Source organism: Taudactylus pleione, unplaced genomic scaffold, assembly GCF_031769625.1.
Source record: "Taudactylus pleione unplaced genomic scaffold, aTauple2 ptg000512l, whole genome shotgun sequence".
NCBI lineage: Eukaryota > Metazoa > Chordata > Amphibia > Anura > Myobatrachidae > Taudactylus > Taudactylus pleione.
Window position 1 is genome coordinate 2,130,723 of NW_028284914.1, and position 25,936 is coordinate 2,156,658.

Below are 25,936 nucleotides of genomic sequence, written 5' to 3' on the forward strand. Positions count from 1 at the left end.
GTGCATTTCCCAAACCCATCTAACGCTATGATAAAACTGGCTCTCATGAGGACTTCCACAGGAAAGGAATACCAAGAGTTACCTCTGCTGCAGAGGATAAGTTCACTAGAGTTACCAGCCTCAGAAACCGCTAATTAACAGTACCTCAGATTAGAGACCACAAAGTCTTCAGAGTTCAAGTAGCAGACAAATCTCAACATCAACTGTTCAGAGGAGACTGCATGAATCAGGCCTTCATGGTCTTATTGCTGCGAATAAGCCATTACTAAGGATGAACAACAAGAATAAGAGAATTGTTTGGGCCAAGAAACACAAGGAATGGACATTAGACCAGTGGAAATCTGTACTTTGGTCTGATAAGTCCAAATTTTAGATTTTTGGTTCCAACCGCCGTGTCTTTGTGAGACGCAGAGAAGGTGAGCGGATGGTTTCTGCATGTGTGGCTCACACTGTGAAGCATGGAGGAGGAGGTGTGATGGTGTGGGGGGTGCTTTGCTGGTTACACTGTTGGTGATTTATTTAAAATGCAAGGCACACTTAACAAGCATGGCTACCACAGCATTCTGCAGCGCCATGCCATCCCATCTGGTTTGCACTTACTGGACCATCATTTGTTTTTCAACAAGACAATGACCCCAAACACACCTCTAGGCTATGTAAGGGCTACTTGACCAAGAAGGAAAGTGATGGAGTGCTGCTTCAGATGACCTGGCCTCCACAATCACCCGACCTAAACCCAATTGAGTTGGTTTGGGATGAGTTGGACGGCAGAGTGAAGGAAAAGCGGCCAAGTGCTCAGCAACTCTGGGAACTCCTTCAAGACTGTTGGAAAACCATTCCAGGAGACCACCTCATGAAGCTGATCGAGAGAATGCCTAGAGTGTGCAAAGCTGTCATCCAAGCAAACGGGGGCTACTTTGAGGAATCTAAAATAGAACATATTTTGATTTTTTTAACACTTTTTTGTTTACAACATAATTCCATATGTGTTCTTTCATAGTTTTGATGTCTTCAGTATTAATCTACTATGTTGAAAATAATTTAAATAAATAAAAACCATTGAAAGAGAAAGTGTGTCCAAACTTTTGACTGGTACTGTATATATAAATAATTAGCCTCTACACACAGTATAACTATATAGTTTTTTAGGAAGTGATGCGTTATTAAGGGCCTGATCTGTATAGCTCATAAAAAGAAGGTACAATTGGTATAAAATTTGAAGTGGTGTCATGAGATGGAACAATGTAAGATCTGTATTTCCTATATAGATGTTACATTATTTTTCTAATCTCAAAAATCCGCACTATTACATCGTATTGGGGAGATTTTTTTTGTGCTATTATGTGAATTTCTGATTTGTTATACAGAACCTGTGTAATGTTTGTAAGGAAAGTCACTGCTAATATATTCTGCCAGTTTACAATTAACTTGCAACATTCTACAAAATGATGTTAAAAGGAAACATTGCCTGTGTTTCTTAGCTATGTACTGTAATTACTAAAAAGAATATAAGGAGACATTGTTATTGATTTTGGATGATGCTTTTTGGTTTAATAGTATCATTAACAGGTATCAGATTTTTTTTTTTTTTACACTAAGCAGGGACGTAACTAGGTTTTTGTAGGCCCCATAGCAATAGTTTGTAAGGGCCCCATGGTGAAAAAATGCATATAACACATAAAACTTTGACAAGGAAGATGGGCCACCCTCAGCACTGGGCCCCATAGCAGCTGCAGCCCTTGCACCTATGGTAGTTACGCCGATGGCATTAGAGGTAGCCGTTATGGCAAGAGGTGCAACATTGTTGCAAAGAAAGAAAAAAACAGGCATCCTGCCAAATTCTACTATAGACAGTAGGGAATGCGGGGACATGGGAGCTCAGGCTCTCTCTTTAAACCGAACCGACACATGTCAACTATACCAAAACCAGCTCAGAAGTAGGTAGGTTAGAAATGTTAATTACATGCTTATTTTTCCACTACAAAATTGCAGGAAAGCTGAAAATTATGCAGCCCCATAAAAGAAAGAGGAAAAAAAGACAAAGCAACCAAATTATATTTTTTTCTATTTATTGTCAAAGTAAATATACTTTATGAAGAACGTAGAAGAAAATACAGTATTCTTTTATATACAGGGTATCATAGAGATATTTTAATTTTGATTTAATTTACATACATTTCTGATACATTACTAAAAAGGTCTTTTATATGGAGCTTTCTATATACACCTTATTTACATACATTCAGAGTAGGAGGAGTAAACAGTTTGGTCAGAGGAACAAAATATTTACGTGCTGAACAAATACCCCAGACACCTGTATGGTGGAACTTCCATGGGAGCATACTTGTCAACCACAGACCCCAGTATCGATAGTTGGTGGAGTTGGTTCATTATAGCCTATCAGCTTTGCTTCATCCCTATCATTTCTAAATCAATGATGACTCTTATTCAATAGCTGATATTATATTGGCTCTGGGGCTTCTCAGTTCTAAAACATATGATTAAAGAGTCACTCAAACAATGTTCGGTTTAACAATTCACTAGGAGCTATTGGCATCACTGAGGCACAAGTCAAAGAGAGATGTCTCTAGTTCATAGAGAATTCATCAGCTGGATTCTTATAAGTAATAGTTTAGTCCATAAATTCGGTGTATGAACTGTGTGTAGACAACGAGTCCACTTTCATTAATTCTAGGCTCAGTAAATGACCAGCCTGGCTCCTCCACTTGGTACAAATTACTTTGATAACATGACTTTCTACATATATAAGGAATGCACAACTCATTATCCTCATTGAAGCCTGAGGGCCCTGCTACCTATAACAAAGAAGCACTATGCCTATCCGTCCGACAACAATTGGCTTAAAAAACGTTTACAAATTATTTCCAGCTTAGATGAACTTTGAACTGAATTGAGGTGGAATTGAACGAAGTCTATGGTCACAAAACTTCATAGAAAAATAGCAACAGAGATATTTAGAACTGAAAGCAAATAGTTTTCAGTTTAAAGCTGTTTAAATAGTGTTCATTAAATGGGAATAAATTATTTTAAAAATCTAAAACAGTTTTAAAGTATTTGTGATATTTGAAATATATATTTTTTTAACAAAAAGGAAGCAACAACCATATATTTGTTATGTAAGACACTAAGTCCTTCTGGGATACACAGAGATCAACAGAGGTTGGTAAGAGAATGTTAAATATTAAACTCTGTGTATTACCATGCTATATAAAACACCCATAATATCTGAAATATTTAGAGAGTTAGCTAAATCTGTTGAGCATTCTATAAGCTCAATGCCTTTGCTAGTAGCAGAGCTTCTTTGTCTGCTTCACTGTGGCCAGTGCAGAAAGACAAGTCCCATTAATAACTTGTGGTCTTCTAGGTAACACACATGCTAATAATTTGCTATCTAGTCATTATTATTTAATTGGGGGAATATTTGAGCTTAATTTATTTTATAACAAAGCAAAAGAAATATATTACGTTTGTGCTTCAGTTGTGATCATTTACGTTTATGCATCTAATCGTTCATCAAAAAAAATAAAAGTTTAAAGAGGATTCTGATATAAAAATATAGGACTGTTCCATAACTAGTTGTGAGTGTCACAAGATTATTTTTAACATTAACACAATTTGTAATTTAGCTATTATTTTTATTCCTTTGAATTTTTTATTTATTTATTTATTATTTATTTATTTTTAAGAAAATAAAGGAATTAAGTGCTTAACACCAAGTAAAGATGGAAGGAGACACTAGTTCATACTTGTTTCAAAACTAATTGTCGATTTCCAGCATTTGAGATTATGACAGCAAATGAACCAATTTTGAATATTCACTAAAAAAAAAAATAATAATAATTGTCCGACTACCTCATCTGAAGTCCAAGAAAGAGTTTTTTTGGCATTCCATAAAGAAGGTCACATGAGGTTAGGCATATTACAGCATTTGATAAGAGAGAGAGATTATATTATATATGCACAAGGTTCACTTAAACAGTAAATAAACCCAAGATGAAGGATGGAAAAATAAACAAACAAAAAAAACATTGGTACAGTATAAATACGTCTACATTGCTGATCTTCAAAACTAAATTTTTTTCTTCGGACTAATAAATACTGATATGGTTTATTTTTTTTCCAGAAGAATTTCCACATTCAGAGATTGATCAGTGATAAATACGTTGATACAAAATGACAGAAAATAACAGTATGATGATTTTTTTTATTATTATTATTATTATTATTATTATTAGTTTGGGTTTTTTTTTAAACTCAGAAAATTGGTGTCTCATGAATGCTGCCACTGAGGGGCTCATCAGGAGAATTGCACATTAATGTAATGACATGGTATAAACATCAGAAACATGCAATTCCCCACAGCAACCAATCATACGTTACACTCTATTAGCCTAACCTGCACCATTCAATAAGCCTTGTTTAGATGGATGTGACAGGCACAGCTAGGGCCGAAACACTTTTGTTCTAGGTGTATTATACATTCTGACCAGAATTGTAAATATTATCACACCTCCCAAAATTGTAAAATGCAAACTTAAGATACAAATAAACCCCTCCCAAAATCCACCCCAGGAGTTGCCAGAAAGAGCTATTTTGCTAAAGCCTTCTCTCTATTGCCTTCAGCAACTCTGTAGCAGAGCTCAATGAAAAGGCATATTCGGAATTACAGTTTCATGATAGCTCGGGGGACACAGGTTGACCAAACCTGACATCAAAACAGAGACTCTTCCTGAGACACAAAAAGGTTTTAAAATGACAAAAAAATAATAACTCTACAAAACAATGAGTTAGACTTCCAATGGCAGTGTCCTGCAGGACCTTATGAACTGCCAATACCATATTAAAATTCACAATAGCTCCAAAGGTTGGGATTCTGGTGCGATCAGTTGAGTTACTGGAAGTACTAAGCCTTTTTGTTGAACCATTTAAAATCTGAGTCAATGAAGCTCCCCACCCACCACCCACTGTTGGGCTGCATGGAAAGCTTATATAGGAATTAAGTTGATTTTAAAAGTCACCCACCCTCATTAACCCTTCACCGCTGGAGAGCAGAGAACCTGATGGGCACCAAATCTCTCTTTCTTCTAGGCACAGGGTGGTTATTTACACCCATGTTAAATACAAGCACAGTACCGATGTCCATTCAAACAGAGGGTGCATTTCACACCAATAAGTTATGACAGGAAGACGGACAAAGTGCTCTGGGGTCATTTTCAGCAGGTCGCTAATGCTACGGTGGTTCAGTTTGATAAACGCGTGGAACGGCTACTCCGCGGAAACCTGTGCACTTTGATGTGCTTCGACAGGTGGTCGCTGCGAGCAAACTTCTTTTCACATACAGCACACTGGTACGGCTTCACCCCAGAATGTGATCGGCGGTGCCGAGACAGCTCGTCGGACCGGGAGAACCTAGGAAACAGAAGGAAAAAAATTATATATCTAAAATTTTTGTTATATAATTCATGGGTCACGGAGATCAGATACCATTATTCATCATAACATATTGCAACATTTGTGCTAAGGTTTATACACTGCAGAGTTTATGCATAACGTAGGACAGAAAATTCAATCTGTCAGCTGGCAACCGCCAGAAGCCATTTTATGAAAATGATGTCCTGATTGGCTGCTGTTTTTTCTAGAGATACAAACTTTGCACTGTACTAATACTGCCACATTAAAACTGTGCCTAACTATTCGCTTTACAAACATCTGCATCTGTTTAAATAAAAATACAGGTCAGATACATCGATGACATTCTGAGAAGTTGAATTTGCTTTATCACACTTAGGGTTGTATTCAATTAGTTTTGCCTCCGCAAAAAAGTTCTACCTATCCAACTTTTTGCCTACATCGCGTGTTTTAGAAGGGGAAAACTTATCGTGCGCGTCCCCGCTTTTTGCCCTATTCAATTACTAACCCCGTGAAAACGGCAGGGCGAATGTAAAACAGGCAAAGAGTACTGTCAAAATAGGGGAAATCAGTCTGAACCCCCCAAAAAGATGCACTAACATTGGGGATCAATGTAGAAGTGTTCCAATAGCCCTATTAAAACTATTTGGGGTACTAAAGTTGCATAAAATCCTTATTATTAGCATCCTTGTAAAAGTAGTTAAGAATGGCATTAAGCAGTACTTTTTGGAGAAAAAATGAGTCAAATTTGGGGTACTTGAAAATGGGTGCTAGCATCTTTTATAGTCTCTAAAGTGAAGTTTTAAAAAACGTACTTGTTGCACCTGCAATCCTAAAGACACCTGACCCATCCTTGCAGACCCCTAAGAAGGCCATTTTGCTAGTTTTTAAGCTTGTCCCCCCACTTTGTACTTTTCATCCTTACGATGAAAGTACTTTTTGGTGTGTTCTTATGTTTTATCCCCCGGATTTTTTGACACAGTTGTCCTTTGGGGGGCTGTCCCAAGGGTTCTGAGTGGTTTCCCCATGTTTGCACCGCAAAATAAAAATTTTGTACTTCTTTTCTCCTGCTATTCTTAGGCAAATCTTTTTTGCCTATTACATTGCATTGACTTTCCGCGTAGGCGAAAACCGGCTGGAATTGAATTCGGAGAAAGTTCTGACCACACGAAAAGCCGCGATTGGCGATACTTCTCCGCGGAAAATGGCTTTTCTCAATTGAATACGGCCCTTAATAGACAATTACCTCCACTTGGCCAATTCTCTGACCATTTACATCAAGCCCAGTTATTTATTTATTTATTTTTTATTTATTAACACTTTCTTATATAGCGCAGCATATTCCGTTGCGCTTTACAATTGGAACATTAACAGAATAAAACTGGGTAATAACAAACAGATATATAGGTAGGAAGGCCCTGCTCACAAGCTTACAATCTACAGTTATATGCAGTTTAAAGTGCCAAATGCAATTAAAAGCCCAGCTACTAGCTCTTTATAGCATAGTATAGTAATAATATATATATATTTATATATATACATACACACACACACACAGATGATGTTTGTTTTTTAGCATGGCTCCGCACTTTGTCTGTCAGCCCTAGATAAAGATGGAGGTCTGTGCGGCTCTACAGATCAATACAAAGACGCTTCCACATATCCCAGCGTAAATTTTTGGATAGTGAATTATATACTTTTCACAGGTCAAATAATTGGAGGGGCCTTGTGAAACACTATTTCACCGTATAGTTCTAAGGGTTCCACTAAGGGGAGGTTGTGAATTCCTTTTTTACTTTTATACTGAAATCTTATCTATAACCTGAAATAGAACGCACAACTTTTTAAATCTTTTGATCTTGTTTATTTGAACAACCATGCATAAGACGGTTTAAACATTTTTAAGATTATTTAAGCAGAATTAGCAGCATTGTAAAGTTTTTTTTTTTATATAGTTTTCCATGCAAACGGCAAATTTCAAATTAAGTTAAAACACTATTCAATATAATTGTGCAAAGCTCAGACAGGCAAAAAAGGAGACATTTTATCATTTCTATATTTCTCAATAGAGCAGAGTGGGGTCCTCTCCTGAGCCTGGGTGGTCCTGGGCATGCACCCAGTAAACATGCTCAGAAGGGTCCTGGGAACAGAGTGGTGGGTCACAGAAGTGAGCGTGGGCCTCGGAGGTGGGATTAGACCCCATTGCACCTCCTTGTCCCCGCTAAAGTTGAGCCATTGGTTGTTGGCTGTATATCAGGGTGACACAAATAAACAACTCTGTTTTGTGACATCAATAAATAGATGTAAAGCTTAAAAGGAATTGAAAGAAAAAGCGATGTATCTAGTAAAAGTTGCAGGAGGACATGTACAGTAATCCAAACGCCCATTGAAATGAACAGTGAAATGACTGTCAATACCTAATACTAGGTACTAATATATATTATACATATATACACACACATATATTAGGGATGTGCAGGCTCGGTTTTACTCGGTTCTTATCGCCACTTTACCGCAAATTCGGATTTATTCTATTGGCTATCCAAAACACATGATAGGCGATAGCCAATAAAATGCAGTTTAAAGATCCAAGTAAAACCGAACCCGCTCACCCCTAACACTATATATATATATATATATATATATATATATATGTAATGTATATATATATATATAATATATATATATATATACATACATACATACATACACACACACACACACACACACAATAATGGATGCAATCATGCATGAGCGTTGGATATTACCATGTTTGGGAAACTATATGTAATTATTTGTTTGGATTATCAGGGTTAAAGGGGGCTTAGCGAGCTTTCGGAATGAGCAGCACTGAATGGGCTGTTACAATGTATACATAGGGTTTCCAGCAACTTATTCAATGTCAAAATATGAGACCTTCCTACACCAGCTGCTCCATCCCTGACCTCTGAGTAGCAGCAGGAGACGGGCAGGGTGTCAAATCAGTATTCTGCCCACTTCCTAGGAGGGAGAGTGCGTTTTCTGTACGATGTGTTGCCGATCGTGTGCTGCTTACTGCTCAGTATGGGGGAGGTGTATCAAAGGGAATCCGTATGAATGACCGCCATGCGACCGGCGGTTCAAATCCCGACGCCGGAAGACCGGCAGCAGTGAGGATCCCGACAGGGGATTTAGGTAAGTAAAACTAACCCTGTCCCCCCCCCTAACCCTCCCTTAGGGGTGCCTAACCCTATCCTCCCCCCCCTAGTGCCTAAGAGGGGCTAAGTACCTAAACCTAAAACCCCCATCTCCACAGCCTAAACCTAAGTCTCCCGGGGCGGGTGCCTAACCTCAACCTCCCCCCGGGGGTGCCTAACCCTAACCCCCCATTTCCCTATCCTAACCCTAACTCTCTCGGGGGGGGTGCCTAACCCTAAGTCCCCCCCGGGAGCCCCTAACCTAACCCTCCCCCCCTTCGTTCGGTATGCCGGGCGTCAGAATTTCGACGCCTATCATTAGACCCCTGCCGGGATTAGACAGTCGGGAAGCCGGCGGTCGGCATTTCGACCGTCGGCTTCCTGACTGCTTCCCGTATCAAAGCGTCTAAAGAGGACAAGTGGACAAGTTGCCCAGGGCAACCAATCAGCTTACTGCTGCCATCTATCAAGTACATTCTATAATATGATAGCTAGAAGCTGATTGGTTGCTATGGGAACCTGACCACTTTAGAAGGTTTGAAACATCTCCCAGTAAGTTATCTACTGGGTACCAAAGCATATAGCGATAATGGAATGTATATGACAAGGGCGGGAACTTATTTACACTTAGAAAGGATCATTTCTGTGATAGAATCAGCCTAGGTCCAAAAGAGGGGAAGCAGAATTGCAGGAGTACCCCTGAAGTTCCCCTGGACAGATTGTCATTACAATTTTATAGTGATATTCATTCTTTATTACCCACAGGCTGTTGAGCTTTATTCTTATACAGATCGCAGACGGTGGAGATGAAAGTCGAGAAGCTCTGCGTGAATTGCGTTGTTGTGTCCAAGGGGCAGGGACTAATGCAGGCTGCAGGGGAGGGGCACACATGTAAACAAACTCAGATTATAAATCCTAGACTGTGACACTGAGATCAGTTGTCATTGCTTTCTATTTAAATCCCCTCCTTTACCGCTGAAGACCAATCTAAGCTTGAAACTGTATACTATCAAATAAACCAGGCTGCATTCTAAAGGTGCATACACACGCAACGTTTTTGTAACCAACGATTATCTGTCAGATTTCCCCTTGGAAAGTGAACGATTTTTTTAAGTGTAAAGAACGATTTTTACCACGATGAACGAAAAATGTTCCTTCCGTTAATGAAAATTGTTATGTTGGACAGTCTGAAATGAACAACAAACGGGAGAGCGCTTGAATGATTTTCGTTCATTGTAATAACTCAAAAACTGAACGATTTTTTTGAACGATAACGACGTCGTTATAGTTAAATTGTTCAAAAAATTTGTTACGTGTGTACGCACCTTTAGTGATTATCCTTCAATAGAGCAAAATGCAAAGCATGTCAGTAAATGGCTCGGTGGTCATTGAGGGGTGTTGTTTTTTGCTATTGTTTATTAAAAACTGAGGGGGTCAGTGAGCCCAAACAGTACCCCGCCTGGAGCCCTAATCAGGCCCATGCTACACCCCATCTCTAATACCCCTTTTACACCGGAGCTAAAACCCAGGTTTTTGAAGGGTTAACTCGGGCAGCTCCCTGGTGTAAAAGGGCAGAGGGTTGGATCGCCGGGTCGAGTGACCCGGCAATCCAACCCAGGTAACTAGCAGGGTTTAACACGGGCGTGGCCCGTGAAACCCTGCTATGGGAACAGCGCACTCCGGGTAACGAAGACCTGGAGTGCGCTGCTAGCCGTCCGATTGGTCCGGCTTCAGTGGCGCTTGGAGATGACGTCATCTCCAAGCGTCCACTTTCACTCCGCAAAAGCCGGGTCTATGCAGACCCGACTGCGGTGTGAGCGGCGCTGACTCGGGAATATCCCGAGTCAGCGCCGGCAAAATTCCGGGTCTGATCCGGATAGGAACTTTGTTCCAACTCCGGGTCAGACCCGGAATTTAGGTGGAAAAGGGGTATAATTGACTCCACTCAGACCATCCTGATTTCCCTGACGCATAAATCCTTGCCCACAAACTCATCTCCAAAACCCTTTCTGAGTGAATTTCAGTTAATGGAAATACAAGTGGTCTACAACAATGACACGCGAAAATGAAAAAAATCATGTATACACCGGCCAATAAAATATACCAAAACATTAGAAGGCGCCAACTACCTTTCACAAGACTACCAGCTAGAATGACTTTGCAGTCCCGGCTGACCTTGCAGAGTAACCAACCAACAAACTGGTAAGGGGAGATGTACAGTAGAAATAGCACATGGGAATTTTTTCCTATTTCTCCCCGTCTCTACAGTAAGATGCACACAGAAGCCGCGCTCAGGTTACATGTCACACGGTTCCTATTTTTGGCGAGCGTGTAGTGTGGTCACGTTAGGGCTGAATACCATAATGACATCTCTAGTAGCCTTCTCCTGCCGTCAAGGATGGCCCTAGATAGTTATCGGGAAATCTGCTGTCGACTTAGGGGTTAAATAAACACTAGTCACAGGAACACGCTGTTCCTCACACACAAACTTAGGTCAGGTCACATGTTAAAACAGGTTGCAGAGATACCAAATGAATCAGGTGTGGTCTGGCCGCGTTAATACACAACAAACAGAGTTTACTACAGGTTACACACAAAGGATTTACTGAACCAATGTAACACACCCAGAGCAAATATCTCATTTCTGTATTATGCATGCCATTCATCTACAGGGCTAGTGTAGAACCAGTGATACGATACAGGGGCCTGCGCACATATTGATTACATGCTCCCTAGGAGGCGAAAGCTGGGCGCACACACACATATGACAATCCGATCATTCAATGCATGTGCAACCACATACAGATCGCCAAATTGATTCATGATCCAATCGGCTGAAACATTTCCATCCAGGAGGATTGGACCAATTGAAGTGTGTGTGTTGTACATTGTACAGTCCCTCAATTGTTCCACGCCATGCATGCAAAGACATTTTTTTTCTTTTTGGCCCTGCCGCATGAAAATTGAAAAGCATGTGAAGCCGTGAGTCTTTTTTTTTTTTTTTGACAAACAAGCTAATACCCCTTTTACATCAGAGCTAAATCCCGGGTTATTGCAGTGATAACCCGGGTAGCTCCTTGGCGTAAAAGGGGAGAGGGTTGGATTGCCGGGTCGAGTGACCCAGCAATCCAATCCAGGTAACTTGCTGGGTTTAACACGGGAGTAACCTGGGAAACCCTGCAGTGTGAACGGCGCGCTCCGGGTCACGATGACCTGGAGCGAGCCGCATGCCGGCCGATTGGCCCGGCTTCAGTGGTGCTTGGAGATGACGTCATCTCCAAGCGTCCACTTCAACGCCGGAAGAGCCGGGTCAATGCAGACCTGGCTCCGGTGTGAACGGTGCTGACTCGGGAATATCCTGGGTCGGTGTCGGGGAAAATTCCGGGTCCAATCCGGATTGGAACTCTGTTCCAACTCCGGGTCAGACCCGGAATTTCAGTATAAAAGTGGTATTCGGGAATCTGAGAATGATTCAATTGAAAACGGATCACATTATACAGTGTGTACCCCAGTGGTATATTGTATGGGAATGCAATCATTGGTTCAAAACCAAAAACATTATATGGCTGGCTTAAGTTGGCTTTTAGCACTGTCTGGTATGTCGTTGTGTGATCAGGAACATATTTGGAGGGGAGGCTGTCTGAAGAATTGGGAATGAGTTGAAACGATAGTCAAATATTCCCTAAGCTGTGTACTAAAGTACAATATAGGACCACGCGGCTTAAATGTAACTGCACTCACAAAATAAGCTGTAATTAACTAGGATTTTAATTTGCCTAGTGCTGCAATCCCCTAAAGTCTTAATAATAAGTCTGCAGGCAACAGCCATTATGTTTCGCTGCAGACCTAGCGCTGAGGTAGAGCATTATGTGCAGTGTTGAATAAGAGGAAATGGCTAATCTTAGCCATGATGTATATTCGCATACTATCCACTTTCATCATTTACTTCCACAGGTCAAATAACTGTCCATGTCCCAAATCCTAGGCCCTGGGGAGAGCCATGATGGCCCAACCATACAGGTAGCACGAAAAAAATCATGAGTACTGACCTCCAGCCACACCCTGGCCACGTGCAAGCAAACGGCTTCTCTCCTGTGTGTCTCCGCAGGTGAGCCTTAAGATGGCTACTCTTGGTGTACATTTTGGTGCATCCGGGGAAAGTACATTTGTGCATTTTTATGAGTTCTGTGGCTGGATTCTTTTGGAATTTCTGGCCCATCATAATTCCAGATTGTCCCTGAACGCCACTTCCAGGGCCCATGGGTTTAGCAGCGATGGGCACCGGGGCTATGCGGACAAACTTTGAGGACAAGTTTGATGACTGGATGAGTTGCGGGACCAGGGCGAAGGTCTGGCCTTGAATGTTGACCAGAAGTTGTGCTACCTTAATGTTATCTGGGAACTGTGCCTGTGAGGCCGGACTGGCATTAGACTCTTGTTTGATCTCTAAGGGCTGGATCTGAAGTATAACAGGAATCCCACCCTCAACGGCAAGAGTGCCTGGACTTTCACTGCCAAGCTCTCCTTGCGATGAGCTGTTTGACTGCTCATTTGTATCCTCTTTTATGTCGTTGACCACCACAGGGGCTTGTTTGAGTTGCTCGGAAAGTAAATGACCACAGTTCCTTAGTTCCTTGGCTTCATGTTGGGTTTCAGCTTTTAAGTCGGTCTTCATGTTCTCCTCGAGAAACTCCTCGATTTCGTCCAAGGTGGGATGAAAGAAAGATGTCTCCTCCAAGTCCACACCGAACTCGGGGACATTGAAGAACTCCTCTTTGACCATTGATTGCTGCTTTCTTTTGTCCCACCAAGATAAAGAAGTGGTGTTGCCCAACGATGTTTGGGACAAAAGGAAGTCTAGAATACTGTCCTGGCTCTCTGCAAGAATACTGTCCTGGCTCTCGGCGCTACACGTGCTGCCATAGCTGGAGCTCAGCACTTGGGAATCGGGGCTGGAGCAGGAACGGAAGCTGGAAGAGTCACTGTCATCCTCCGAAGTGGGGGAAGGCAACATCTGATAGGCCCTTCCGCCCCTCAGCATCTCCGCTTTGTAGCCAATGGCGGACTGGACGATCGAGAAGTATTCATCTGTCAGAAGCAGGTGATCCACCATTCCTGGATTAGTTTCTGAGGAGATCCCAGCAGCATAAGCAAAAAGAGCCTTCAGAGGATGGGCTCTGAAAGGAAAGAAGAGACAAAATTCCATGAAATTGAGTTTTGCGTGGTCAAGAAAGATCTAAGCTAGCCGAGAAGCCATTCCACAAGACTGGAGGTGCCTGATGGAGAGACACCTAGACATTTCCCACACCAAACATCATTCTTCATAGGTTAGTGATTGGTGAAGTTATAAAAACATGGATATTTGGCACGTCAAAAGAATATATTACACATGCACCTACAAATATAGTCATCATCATCATCGAATTTTACCTACAGTGTTTCTGATAAACAACGGGTTACCTCTATTCTATCTGCTCTGCGCTTATTAGCTCTCCCTCTGCAGAAAAATGTGTGTGTGCAAACAATTGTTGCCAAAACCAAAAGTCTACAGATAATTAATATTACACACTTATACATACAGTAAGTGCTGGAGGGTACAAGACATCTTTGTTACGTGTATCAGCCAAAGCCATTGAGTTTGTGTTGTATAATTTCTCAATTGGCACCGAAACGGTGAACTGCGAGCTGAACGCCTTGTTAATGAGATGTTTTTAATGCAGGGACATTCAAAGACTGCTGGATCTGACTATCAGTTCCGCACAGAGGGCAAGATTACCGACTCCAGAGGGCAGCAGGATAAAGGGACCTTTCTAAGAAAATGCGAGCAAATTACAAGGGTAACAGTCATCCCCCCATCATATGAGGTATCTGACTGTGCATGTATGAAAACCCCAGTCATGTTCCCTCCAGCACAACGCTCCTGTCCACATGCTACACTGTCGCTCTCTGTGCAAGCTCTTTACAATGAATAGTCAATGGAGGATTATGTGGTGTCTTAACCCCTCTGCTTCCAGGGGTTAAGTCAATTTATTCCTAGTCAGCCCACATGTACCAGTAACAGGCCGCAGTGATCATCTACCATGTTGCTCACCCATTGGTCAGACCTTCCTACAGTATTAACGATAAACGCCCTGGGAAAGAGAAGTTGCTTAATGCTTATGATTAAACCTGATTTAGAGATATCATGGGGACAATACACAAAGCATTTCATGAAAACACCTCAACCTTATTTGCAAGTGCCAAAGCTTTTATCGGACCCATTTACCTCTGAGGATCTCATACTGGGGCTGATTCAGACCCGTTTGCTAGGCTGCGTTTGCACGCAGCCAGCCGATGTTTGCAATCTGCGCATGCATCGCAGTGCGCGAACTAGTCCATGCGATCGGGAAGCGTTCGCTGGCTGCGTACAGATAGCGCGCTAGGTTGAGTGACAGGAGAAGCCGTTTGTGGGCGGTGACAGGGGATGGTCAATGAAAACGTGGGAGTGGTGGTTGCGAACGCAGGCGTGCCTGAGCCTCTTAAAGACGTTTCAGAGATGTGCATAAGTAAGACGCAGCGTCATAGTACACATCACATGGTACACACTGAAGCACTCGCAGTGCTTGCGTTAGGGTATGGTCAGCGACAAGTTCTGCGATCGCTTCCGATGGCACCCGATGTTACCGATGGTTGCATACACTTCCTGGACATGACGTGGGAATACGAGTGTCTTAAGACAAGCTGGTGGGCATCTGCATACACACAGCGATCACACGCTAAGACATAGTGGGCGTGCTAATGCCTTGCCACGCAATCGCGGATTTGCATACTTCCGCTGCGTGCGAACGCATATAGCGAGTGGGTCTGAAACGAGCCCACTGATCAATCTTCCAGTCAATAATCATACTGGAAGACACTGCAGGGAACCTAACATATCTTAAATAGCATACTCTGTCAGTCACATACTGTTGGGCTGTGCTGGGACTTGTAGTTCCACATTCGGTATGGAATGTCGGCTGCCGCATGACCGGCAGTTCGAATCCCGGCTGCGGCAGCCCGACAAAACAGTAGAGCCCGGCAGCGGAAGACCGACAGCGCTGGAAATCCCGATCGTCTAAAGGTAAGTATAAACTATTCTATTCTAACCCCTTAACCCTAACCCTTCTTAGGGGTGCCTAATCCTAACCCCCCCTCCCCGCTGCCTAAACCTAAATCCCAGGGGGGGTGCCTAACCCTAAGACCCAGGGGGGGTGCCTAACTCTAACCCTCCCTCCCCCTAGCCTAACCCTAAACCTCCCGGGGGGGTGCCTAACCCTAAGTCCCCCCCGGGTGGCCTAAACCTAACCCTCCCCCCCCCCAGCGGCTGTCCGCTTGCGGCGCCCGGCATCCCGATCAAAGGTGTGCCGGCGTCGGGAAAATGACAGGCGTCTGGATTATAGACGCCTGTCATTTAACCCTAGCCGGGATTAAGGATTCTAGATGCCGGTGGTCGGGATCTTAAACGTATCCCGTAGTTCCACCCCAGCTGAAAAGCCACTTGTTGCTTGACATTGCTCTGTTCAATGACATCATTGTATTTGTAAACGGTACAGCTTACTTTAATTTTTACAATGGGAAGTGTTCTATGATAAATACAGGACATATGTGAAGGCTTAGTAACTTGGGACATTACAGTACTGCTGTGCATTATTCATGATTCCCAATCATACAGTTATATTATAATCCTATGACTATTAAGCATGGGTGGGGTTAAATTAAAAATGTTATTGCTGGTAAGCCAATTAGCAACATTTTAGTGAGCTTCACTATAGAATAACGGTCGTTTCTTCAATTCATAGGTGTATACACAGAAAGCTGCGACAATTGTAAGCCGTCTCGTCTCAGCAGGATAAAATTGAAAGCAGCACTAATATTACTGTAAGGTCAAAACATGCCAGGCTTAAGACTAAAGCTAGGTACACACTGGAGCGACGAGCATTCGTTCCGGTATCGGAATGAGTGCCCATCAACAGTAATTGTGCGTCCACACTGGACGACTTTAGTGAACGACGTAACAATCACCGTTACGTATTTCATTAATAATGCACTGGCCATTAGCGATATCGTTAGGTTTGTTGCGTAGCACATCAAACCTGGCGACCGTTGGCTAGCGATGGAGGGAGCGCGCAAACATGCGTACAACGCTGAGCGATGTAGGCGATATGTCGAAACGGCATATCGGCCCGACATCGCTCCAGTGTGTACCCAGCTTATAGGGTAGATGTACTAAGCTTTGGAGAGAGATAAAGTAGTGGAGAGAGAATAAAGTACCAACCAGTCAGTCTCTAACTGTCATTTTTCAAACACAGTCTGTAAAGTGACAGTTAGGAGCTGAATGGTTGGTAATTTATCCCTCTCCACGTCTTAGTACATCTCCCCTTCAATATTAGTGCTGTTTTCAATTTTAAGGGCAAACTTGCACCCTATAGTTTCCAACTATATATATGGTTCGAAACACTTTTTAGTAAATAGACCCCTAAATCTTGTTAGGAGACAAAGTGAAAAGTGATAAGGTGCCAGCCAATCAGCTCCCAACTGCCATCTCACAGGCTGTGTTTAAAAAATGATAGTTGGGAGCTGATTGGCTGGTACCTTATCACTTTTCACTCTGTCTCCTAATACTGCATAGTAAATAGACCCCTTAAACTCAGCAAACTCTCTGCAGAAGGGAACATTTTGCAGCGCACTGCAACATTGTTGCGAGAAAGCAGGCGTTCTACGGCAGCAAAGCGTTCCGGGTAATCTCTTTTAACACTGGATCATGGATATGTCATCTGAAATCTCAAACTCACAAGTAGATAGGTTAGAAACTATGTCAATGTAATAAATGATTTGCAAAAAAGTGTGTATCAGTTGAAAGAAATTAATTTCAAGGACCTGTGGGAATTGCATAACTATGTGCTACTATGTTAACAACCTATAGTATAACTGGATGTGATTTACAGCTTACAGGGGTTTTGCCTTAATACTACTTGTAGGCTGGTAAAGACCTGCACCTGTTGAGTTCATTTCTCACAAGCTAGATTTATATCTTCCAGCCTTAAAACTTGACAAACAAGAAACAATCAGCTGAGAAAGTGCCCAGGCCCCGTGTGTGGCTGCTGCATTTAGAGCCCTGTTTAACCAGAGTGGAAAGATTGTTAAAATCTTATCAGTGACTTTGAAGAGTAACATATTAATCAGGGGACATGGCACAACAAGCCCAGCGACATGTGATGGTTTCCCAGCCAATCCGGTCCCCTCGTGTCATATGACGGCAGAAGTAAGGCCACATCCCCTGACAAGGGAAAATAGAATTCTTTTTTGCACAAGCTTAGGAAGCCCTGTTCCCTGATAGAGAGATCTGAAAATAATTAGTCTTGGAAGAGGACGTTGTCTGGAAGCGCAAACTCTAAAATGTTCCCTCTCAGGTTACAGTTCTATAGGATCTTCCAGACAATTCTGCATCCTGGGGTATTATTAGTAATTATTTATAAAGCGTCAACATACTGCGCAGCGCTGAGCTTCGAGACCAAGATGCAAACAAATTGCAAACACGGGGGAAGCTCTGGGAAGTGATAAACGACCAACCGATCAGCTCCCAACTGTCATTTTTCAAACACAGGGCCTGATTCAGACCCGGATGCTATGCTGCGTGAGCTCGCATTGAGCGATTTTTCGCAAATCTGCGCATGCGTATGAGTCGAAATGCGCATGCGCAAACCACTCATTGCGATGGGAAGGCGCTCGCCCGTAGCCCGCAGTCGGGCCGCTATTTTGAGTGACAGATAGTGCCGTTTGTGGGTGGTAACAGGGGATGGTGCTTGTAAATGGGGGTGTGCGAACGCAGGCGCGCCCGACCGTCAGAACGGCGTATAATGGGTGTGCATAATTGGCAAAGTAGCGTCATTACACACGTGACTAGGTTGCATTTAGCCAGAACTGCTCGCAATGTTGTGGTGGGAAAAGGCTACCACAAGCGCTGCGAGCAGCTCCGATGGCTCTCCATGTTCCCGATTAATCCTACAACTGCCGGAGATGACGTGTGTTGCGAATGGCAAAGGGGCGTCTTTATACAGGTGCGAGCGCATAGTGCGGCCGCTCGCTATTACTTAGTGGGCGGCTTTACACGACACAGTGCGAGCACATGATTTATATAGCCGACCCCTTTTAGCCAGCGAGCGGACGCAAATAGCGTCCGGGTTTGAATCAGGCCCACAGTCTGTAACATGACAGTTGGGAGCTGAGTGGCTGGTACCTTATCACTTTCCAAGCTTCATACATTTGCCCCTCAAAGAGTGGATGATCACTTGCAGCATCCAAACACCGCTACTCACTGCCGAGCGCCCTATCAGACTCATGGTCAGCCACTGCGGTAGTTACGTCACTGCCTGTATGCATCTGGAGCATGCTCTATTTACTTGCGGTTTGGTCTGGCTAGCAGGTTAGATTCTTCTTATTATATTTATTATCTTATTTACAGGGCCCCACAAAGGAACAACAAAGTAGCGGAAGTGCTATACTGCCGTCGCACTCGAAATCCAGACCGCAAAACGTACTGACACTAAGATCCTGGTACCTGCAAAATTTTCAGGATACTTTTTTGGTTTTCCTGCCTCACGTTCGGTGGGGGTTCCAGAGGCGGGGATGCAGCGCTGTCCCAAAATTCAAATAGGGGCGTCACACCAACTGCCAGCGAGTCCCGGCCTGTGATGTTTGTCAGCGCTTGGAGTGGCAGTTGGTGTGGTTCCACTATTTGAATTTTGGGACAGCGCTGCAGCCCAACTTCTGGAGCCGCCACTGGTCACGTTCCATCTTGAATGTGGAATGACAAAATTCTCAGGCCTCACTTATCTTAACTAGAATGGGAGATCTGGCAATTAAGGGTTCTGGCCCCCTACCTTGTAGTAAATGGGGGTTTTCTCCCATTACATCGGGTCTGACTCAGTGATGTATGCAAACCCGATGGTTCTGTGCATGTGCAGAACGGGTCCTGCGAGCTCGCACGCAGTGCCGCCAAGCCACAGAATGATTGACGTTCTGCAGCTGCTGGGCCAAAGCGTACAAACCTGAATTAGGCCAATGATCAGATAATGGTTACAAAGTTTTTGGGGGGATGGGGGTCAAAACTGGACAAGCCCTTTAATCTGCAATGAAACGCCGCCATTAATGACTGAAGTGAGAATCTGACGTTCGGTGTAACTAGGCATGATGGCATTGCCCAAATAGAATTGTTGACACTATAATTTCCAGACTTCCCATCTTTGAGGCAAGGCTGAAGTCATGAGACGCTTCTAATTGCAATTGGCTGTGTCTTGGAAATAATTGTACATGTGAAAAGCAGCAGGGTACAAATAGATACAACCAGTTGTTGTTTTTTTAATGTACTTTATAACTCAGAACACATCTTGGGTATATTCAGTACACTCTGTACAATATGGTCTGTACCTACAAGTGTCAGCTGATGCGCTGGAAGGAGGATTACAGATAAAATATAACAAAAACTCTACAGTGCAAATTGCAAAACAGGAACAGCAGATACACAGCTGTAAAACTGCAATTTTCTTTTTAAATCATCCCAAATGTTTTTGTTTTGTTTTTTTCTTGCATTCTGGATGCAATTAAAATATTTCTTTTTTTGGCAGAATTCCCCACCAGGAGACAGGCAATCTTTTCATCTTAAATTCCACGCTTAATCCAAATGGGGATCACACAAAGAGCAGCTGCTGTATGGAAGGATAAAATAATATATACGGGACACTGTACTCTATGGAAGAATGATATTTTATTTATCTAGATCCCGTCACTCTCCAAAACCCTTTATTTCTTGGCAGCACATCGACAAACTTGGGGTTAGGCAAAAGTTTGTAAATAACATGTTGCCTAGCTTAATCTACATGTATGCATGTTTTACCTTTATATGTTACAACGGGATGCGGTCAATATCCCGACCGCGGGGATTCCGGCGGTCAGAATGCCAACGCCGGAATCCCGACACTAGTCAGAATACCGGCGCTGGCTTCGCGACCGCCAGGATCTTGACTATAAATCCTGGGTTTAGGATTATATGTTAGGCACTAGGGGGGGCGGGTTAGGTTTAGGGTTCGCGGAGGGGGAGTTTAGGTTCAGGCACTAGGGAGGGAGAGTTAGGGTAGGAACAGGGGGAGGGTTAGGATACCCGCCGACAGGTGTCGGTATCCTAACCTTGTCGAGATGCAGGCATCGGGATTCCCACCGTCGGGATCCTGTACCATCCTGTTACAACTATGCCAGGACTGGAAAATCTGGCATTACCTAAATCCACTGGTGTGTCTGAAAAAATTAGTAGACTGGTCAGGTTTTTGTTAAAATTAACTGTTTGGACAATGTTTAATGACGCAAAGGCATGCCACAGCCATTGTGTTCGGTATGCAGTCGGGAAGCCGGCGGACCTAATCCCGACAGCCGGCTTCCCGACTGTCATATCTCGGCAAGGGTCTATTGACAGGCGTCGATATGCCAACGCCTGTCAATAGATATACGCCGGGAGCCCGAACGAAGGGATGCAGGGCGCCAAGCGTGAATAGTCGCGTGGGTGGGAAGGGTTAGGGTTAGGGTTCCCGGGGGGGATTTAGGGTTAGGCACCCCCCCCCCCCGGAGGTTAGCTTTAGGCTAGGGGAAGAGGAAATTAGCGTTAGGCACCCCCGGGGGGGGGACTTAGATTTAGGCGGTGTGGAAGGGGGGGTTAGGGTTAGGCACTGGGGGAAGGTTAGGGTTAGGGGGTAGAATTAGGTTAGTACATACTTACCTTAGGACGATCGGGATTTCTTCCTCTGCCGTGATGCCGCTGTCGAGATTCCAACCGCCGGGCATGGGTCCGGCAGTAAATCATACAGATTCCTTGTGTTCTATGGTACCAGACTGGTTTGACAGTGATGCCCATATGTAAAGGGTGGGCTGGCATGCTGCTTTTACCAGCGCTATTAATTAGAAAGATCTAAAGTTAACTTCACCTATAGATATCGATTGCCGGGCATCCTAATTGGGTGTGGTATGACTTGTAGACAGTCAGAATGTCGACAGACAGAATGTCGGCATGGTCATTAGGTCGGCAACCAATATGTAGAAATGTATTACGTTCGATGTGTTTAAAATGACGACACGTTCAGAATGTCAACATTAAAATGTCTGGGGTTTTTTTAGATTATTTAGACTAACCATCAACAAAAAACCACATCGACATTTTAGTGCACATGCGCTAACACCCATATTATAGGCCCGAACTATAATGGAAGTAACTGTCAGCAAAGCATTTGCAACAGGGCCGTAGCGAAGGGAGTGTGACCGAGGTCGTCACCCCGAGGCGGCAGGCACAGTCATAGACCCGACAGCACCCGTTTACAGCTTGGAGAGGTACTTGGGAGGCACCCTGCTACATATAAAAGCCCAGCACCCATCTTCCTTCTCTTTCAGTGCGAAGTCATGACATCATGTGCGCCGGGGGCTGGCACAGGGCACCGCTGAGCCCTCCTACAGAGCAGATTTGCAATTAAGAGGTTTGTTAATTATTGCTAGCACCTACCAACATCATCATGTTACAGCACCCCATCCCTCCCCCGTCCCGCCTCTCCAGGCCGCCTAGGTAGGTGTAAGCGACAGAATCACGCAAGTCTGCATAGGCGCATAATCGTGCGTTCACAGAGTTATTTCATGCATCACATGCTGCGCTAGTGCTCACTCCTCATCAGCCCCAGGGCCTCTTCCTGGCTTCGTCCCTGCTCCATGCTGGTACAGCTGTTATATTAGTATACAGCGGGACGTGGTCACGCTGTGCGGACACTCTGCGTTTCTTTCCAGCAAAAGCGACTCAAGCCCAAAGTTCTGCCGATCAGCTCTCAGTTGTGCGTTGTCTGTCATAGGGGTCTATTTACTAAGCAGTGTTAGGAGACAGAGTGAAAAGTGATAAGGTGCCAGCCAATCAGCTCCCAACTGTCATTTTTCAAACACAACCTGTGAGATGACAGTTGGGAGCTGATTGGCTGGCACCTTATCACTTTTCACTCTGTCTCCTAACACAGCTTAGTAAATAGACCCCGTAATCTCCCATGTACTGTATGGATGCGCGCACCGTGACGCACGCGCTCTCTTACAACACAACATCAGAAGCCCCTGTCCCTCAACACAAAGTGCTTGTCTCATCATCATGATCAGACAAACAAGGAGGTTTTATTTTCCTTCTCACTTTAGGGTACAAGTTATTGTCAAATAAAGGGTTAACGAATCTGTTAAAGAGACAGAAGACTCCTGATTGTGAATGGCTCATTGTGAGGCTTGTTATTGAGCTGTGCTGTACTCCACTCCCCTTTCCCTGGCCCCTGGCGCGGAGTGTGACCGCTAGTAACCAACCACCCCCCCTCCTCCTTCCTGGCTCCCAGCTCATACTGTCAACATTCTCCTCTCCATAACAGCCCAGAAATAGCTCTGCCAACAGGTCGCATCTGAGTCCTGCGGCGAGGACCGGAGCACCGGATCCTGGCCCGGTGCACCCCCCCCCCCCAACCGGCGATGGACCCCCACTATGTGCAAATATCATTCCGGGCCGCTGCAAAATAAATAATGGCCTTGTCGCTGCATTGTAAATTATACAGCTATTACTACTGTAATGCTTTTTATGTGCAAAGTGTCACATTAATAAACTGCACAATATCACATATCCCAATATGTCATTATTAACATTTATTTATACTGAGACTGCATATTCAGTAGATAGATAGATAGATAGATAGATAGATAGATAGATAGATAGATAGATAGATAGATAGATAGAGATAGGACAGACAAGTTGCTAAGGGGTCTATTCATCATCACTTAATTTATACAAAAGCAATAAGCCCCATAGTAATATAGGCAGCATTTATCGCATACAGAAACTGTATTAACACCCATGCATGTGCTGAATTTAGCAAATACATTATATTATTTAAATACCATAGTTAAATGACCATACATAGTACATTCTGCCCCACAGGGGGGAGAAGCAATGTCATGATGTAATTTCCAGGGTATGCCTCTCGGAGAAGCTCATTTTCATATATTTCCCAGAGAGCATTGCCTGAGAATCTCCCTATGGGTACTAGTTGTTAGTAAGTCACTATCTGCAGAAACCCCACACACACAGGGAAAGTAGGTCACATTACAGAGAGACACCTCGCCCCTACCCTGACAATCTACAGGACGCACCACCTGGTATATCTCCGAGATACAACAATAACACGTGTCTGCCACGCAAACCATGGCGGTGCAGCAACAAGCGTCACTGGCATGGGGCTTGCAAAGTACATTTCTATTTAGTGACGCCGTACGACGCAACTATTGCATCCTTACTCACTGGCATCCATCATTTAGCGTGCCCAGTGTTGCCAATGCCCACCAGCTGTTGTTCTGCTACATGACATGGCATGCTGGGGCTTGTAGTTCCACAACAGCTGGAGATCCCACATGTTTCTGCCCGGCAAGGGCATGCTAGAACTTGTAGTTCCACAACAACTGGAGAGACGGAGTTTGCCAGAGCCTTGAGTTGCCAGGCACACAAGGAATAACTGAAGCGCTGAACATGTAAACAGCATGTCAGTCACCATATGTTTGGGGACACGGTCTGAGCACGGTCTTGCCATGAGCAACAGGAGCCCCATCCTACCTGCAACTCCAGAAATGCAGCCGATCCCTGGGAATTAAGGAGAAAGTTTTGCCCTGTTTCCCCGGGTTCCCTTTGGAGTTTGGATTCACTGACAGCCCCTGGCTCCACTCGCTCAGCCTGTCTGCCTGCAGCCCAGCAGTAGTACTAGTGAGCCTCACATGACTGTGTGTGTGGAACAGGGAAGGCTTGGAGAAGGCTCGACCACATCTCGCCAGCTGATTGGCTGGTGCCCCGAAGGGGGGGTGGCCTGGTCATTTGTCGTCAATGGGAGTTTCTGAAGCACACCCCCCCCCCCCTTCCTTCAGCCTCCTTCCAGCAGCAAAGTGATATGCAGGAATGTTCCCTTACTCTATGCCCCCAGCATGTGATGTCCCTGTCATCTGCACTAATACTTTCTACACAACCTCACCACATACCAGCACTAATTACGGAATGGCTGCAGCAATGACAGCTCTCGGGCCTCCATGATCCCACAGTCGCTGCAAAGTGCTGCACAATATGTCTGTGTGCTATATAAATAACTGATTCATAAATAAACAAGGATGTTTCTTCTATTTCATGTCACATTTGTTTAACGTTGCAGAAGATGCGTTACTGCAATTCATTATTAATGCACCAGCACCGTTGTGTAATGTATATAAAAGTGTGGTTTGATAGCAGTTTCCTAAAGAGACAGATCACTGCTCGGCCGGGCAATCGTTGTAACGAGTGAGTGTTTAACGTAGACCTTTAACCATACATGCCTACCATCCCGGTTTTCGCGGGAGGCTCCCGATTTTTCGGGTAACCCCCCGCACCCCCGGAAGGGTAGGCATTTCTCCCGCATTCTGCCCACTTCCTAGTGAAGTGGGCAGAATTAGGAGAATACCCGCGGCAATCGCGGGTCTCCGTGAAGGGGGCGGGGCTTAAGCTGTGATTCTGCATGAATCACAGCATTTGGCCCCGCCCCCTATGTAAATTGTACCCAATCGCGGCAATTTTACCGTGAGGGGGCGGGGCTTAATGACGCAAATCATCAAGCCCCGCCCCCCGTCGGCCCCCTGCTGCATCTCTTACCCGGGCTTCTCCCGGGAAGAGAATGTTAAAGGTAGGCAACCCTGCCTTTAACCCCTCTAGCCCTGGGCTGCAGCGCAAATATCAAGAGGACGGCGTCCTGACTTTAGGTGCATACACACGTAAAGATTTTCTGTCCAACCAGCCAACTAGTTGATTGGTTGGAATGAAAATCTGGTAAGGAATGAAAGCAAATGACAATCAGCAATTTGCTCCCAAATGCCGGAAAATGGACAAAAACTGTTGTTTGTTAAATGTTTGATCTAAACTATTTGTTCAAACTTGTCTGACGCCATTTTCATCTGTTTTCTGGCATTTAGGAGCAAATTGCTGATCATCAGTTACTCCCATACGTTACCAGATTTTCATTCCAAACTAGTTGGATGGTTGGACAGAAAATCTTTACGTGTGTTCCCAGCTTTACATTGCAGTTTATATTTAGGATTGCTATAATATCCCTTTAATCCGGGACACACATAAATTACACAGGTTCTGTGTCTGGCTGTGGCTTTTTAATTAGCCACAGAGCCTGTGTAAATCAATGGTGCCCCGAATTACAGGAATAATATGGCATGCCTGTTTATGGTGCTAATAAGTTAAAACA

General features: G+C 44.0%; 1 protein-coding gene across 1 annotated transcript; it reads right to left on the reverse strand.

The window, feature by feature from the left end:
* Positions 1 to 2,082: 2,082 nt before the first annotated feature.
* On the reverse strand, positions 2,083 to 24,454 carry KLF15 (KLF transcription factor 15). Its single transcript, XM_088450230.1, has 3 exons — positions 24,280 to 24,454; positions 12,656 to 13,783; positions 2,083 to 5,430 (listed from the first exon to the last, which is right to left on the reverse strand). The coding sequence occupies exons 2-3, from the start codon at positions 13,717 to 13,719 to the stop codon at positions 5,262 to 5,264; spliced, it is 1,233 nt and encodes a 410-aa protein (XP_088306356.1). The 5' UTR covers positions 13,720 to 13,783; positions 24,280 to 24,454; the 3' UTR covers positions 2,083 to 5,261.
* Positions 24,455 to 25,936: the final 1,482 nt, after the last annotated feature.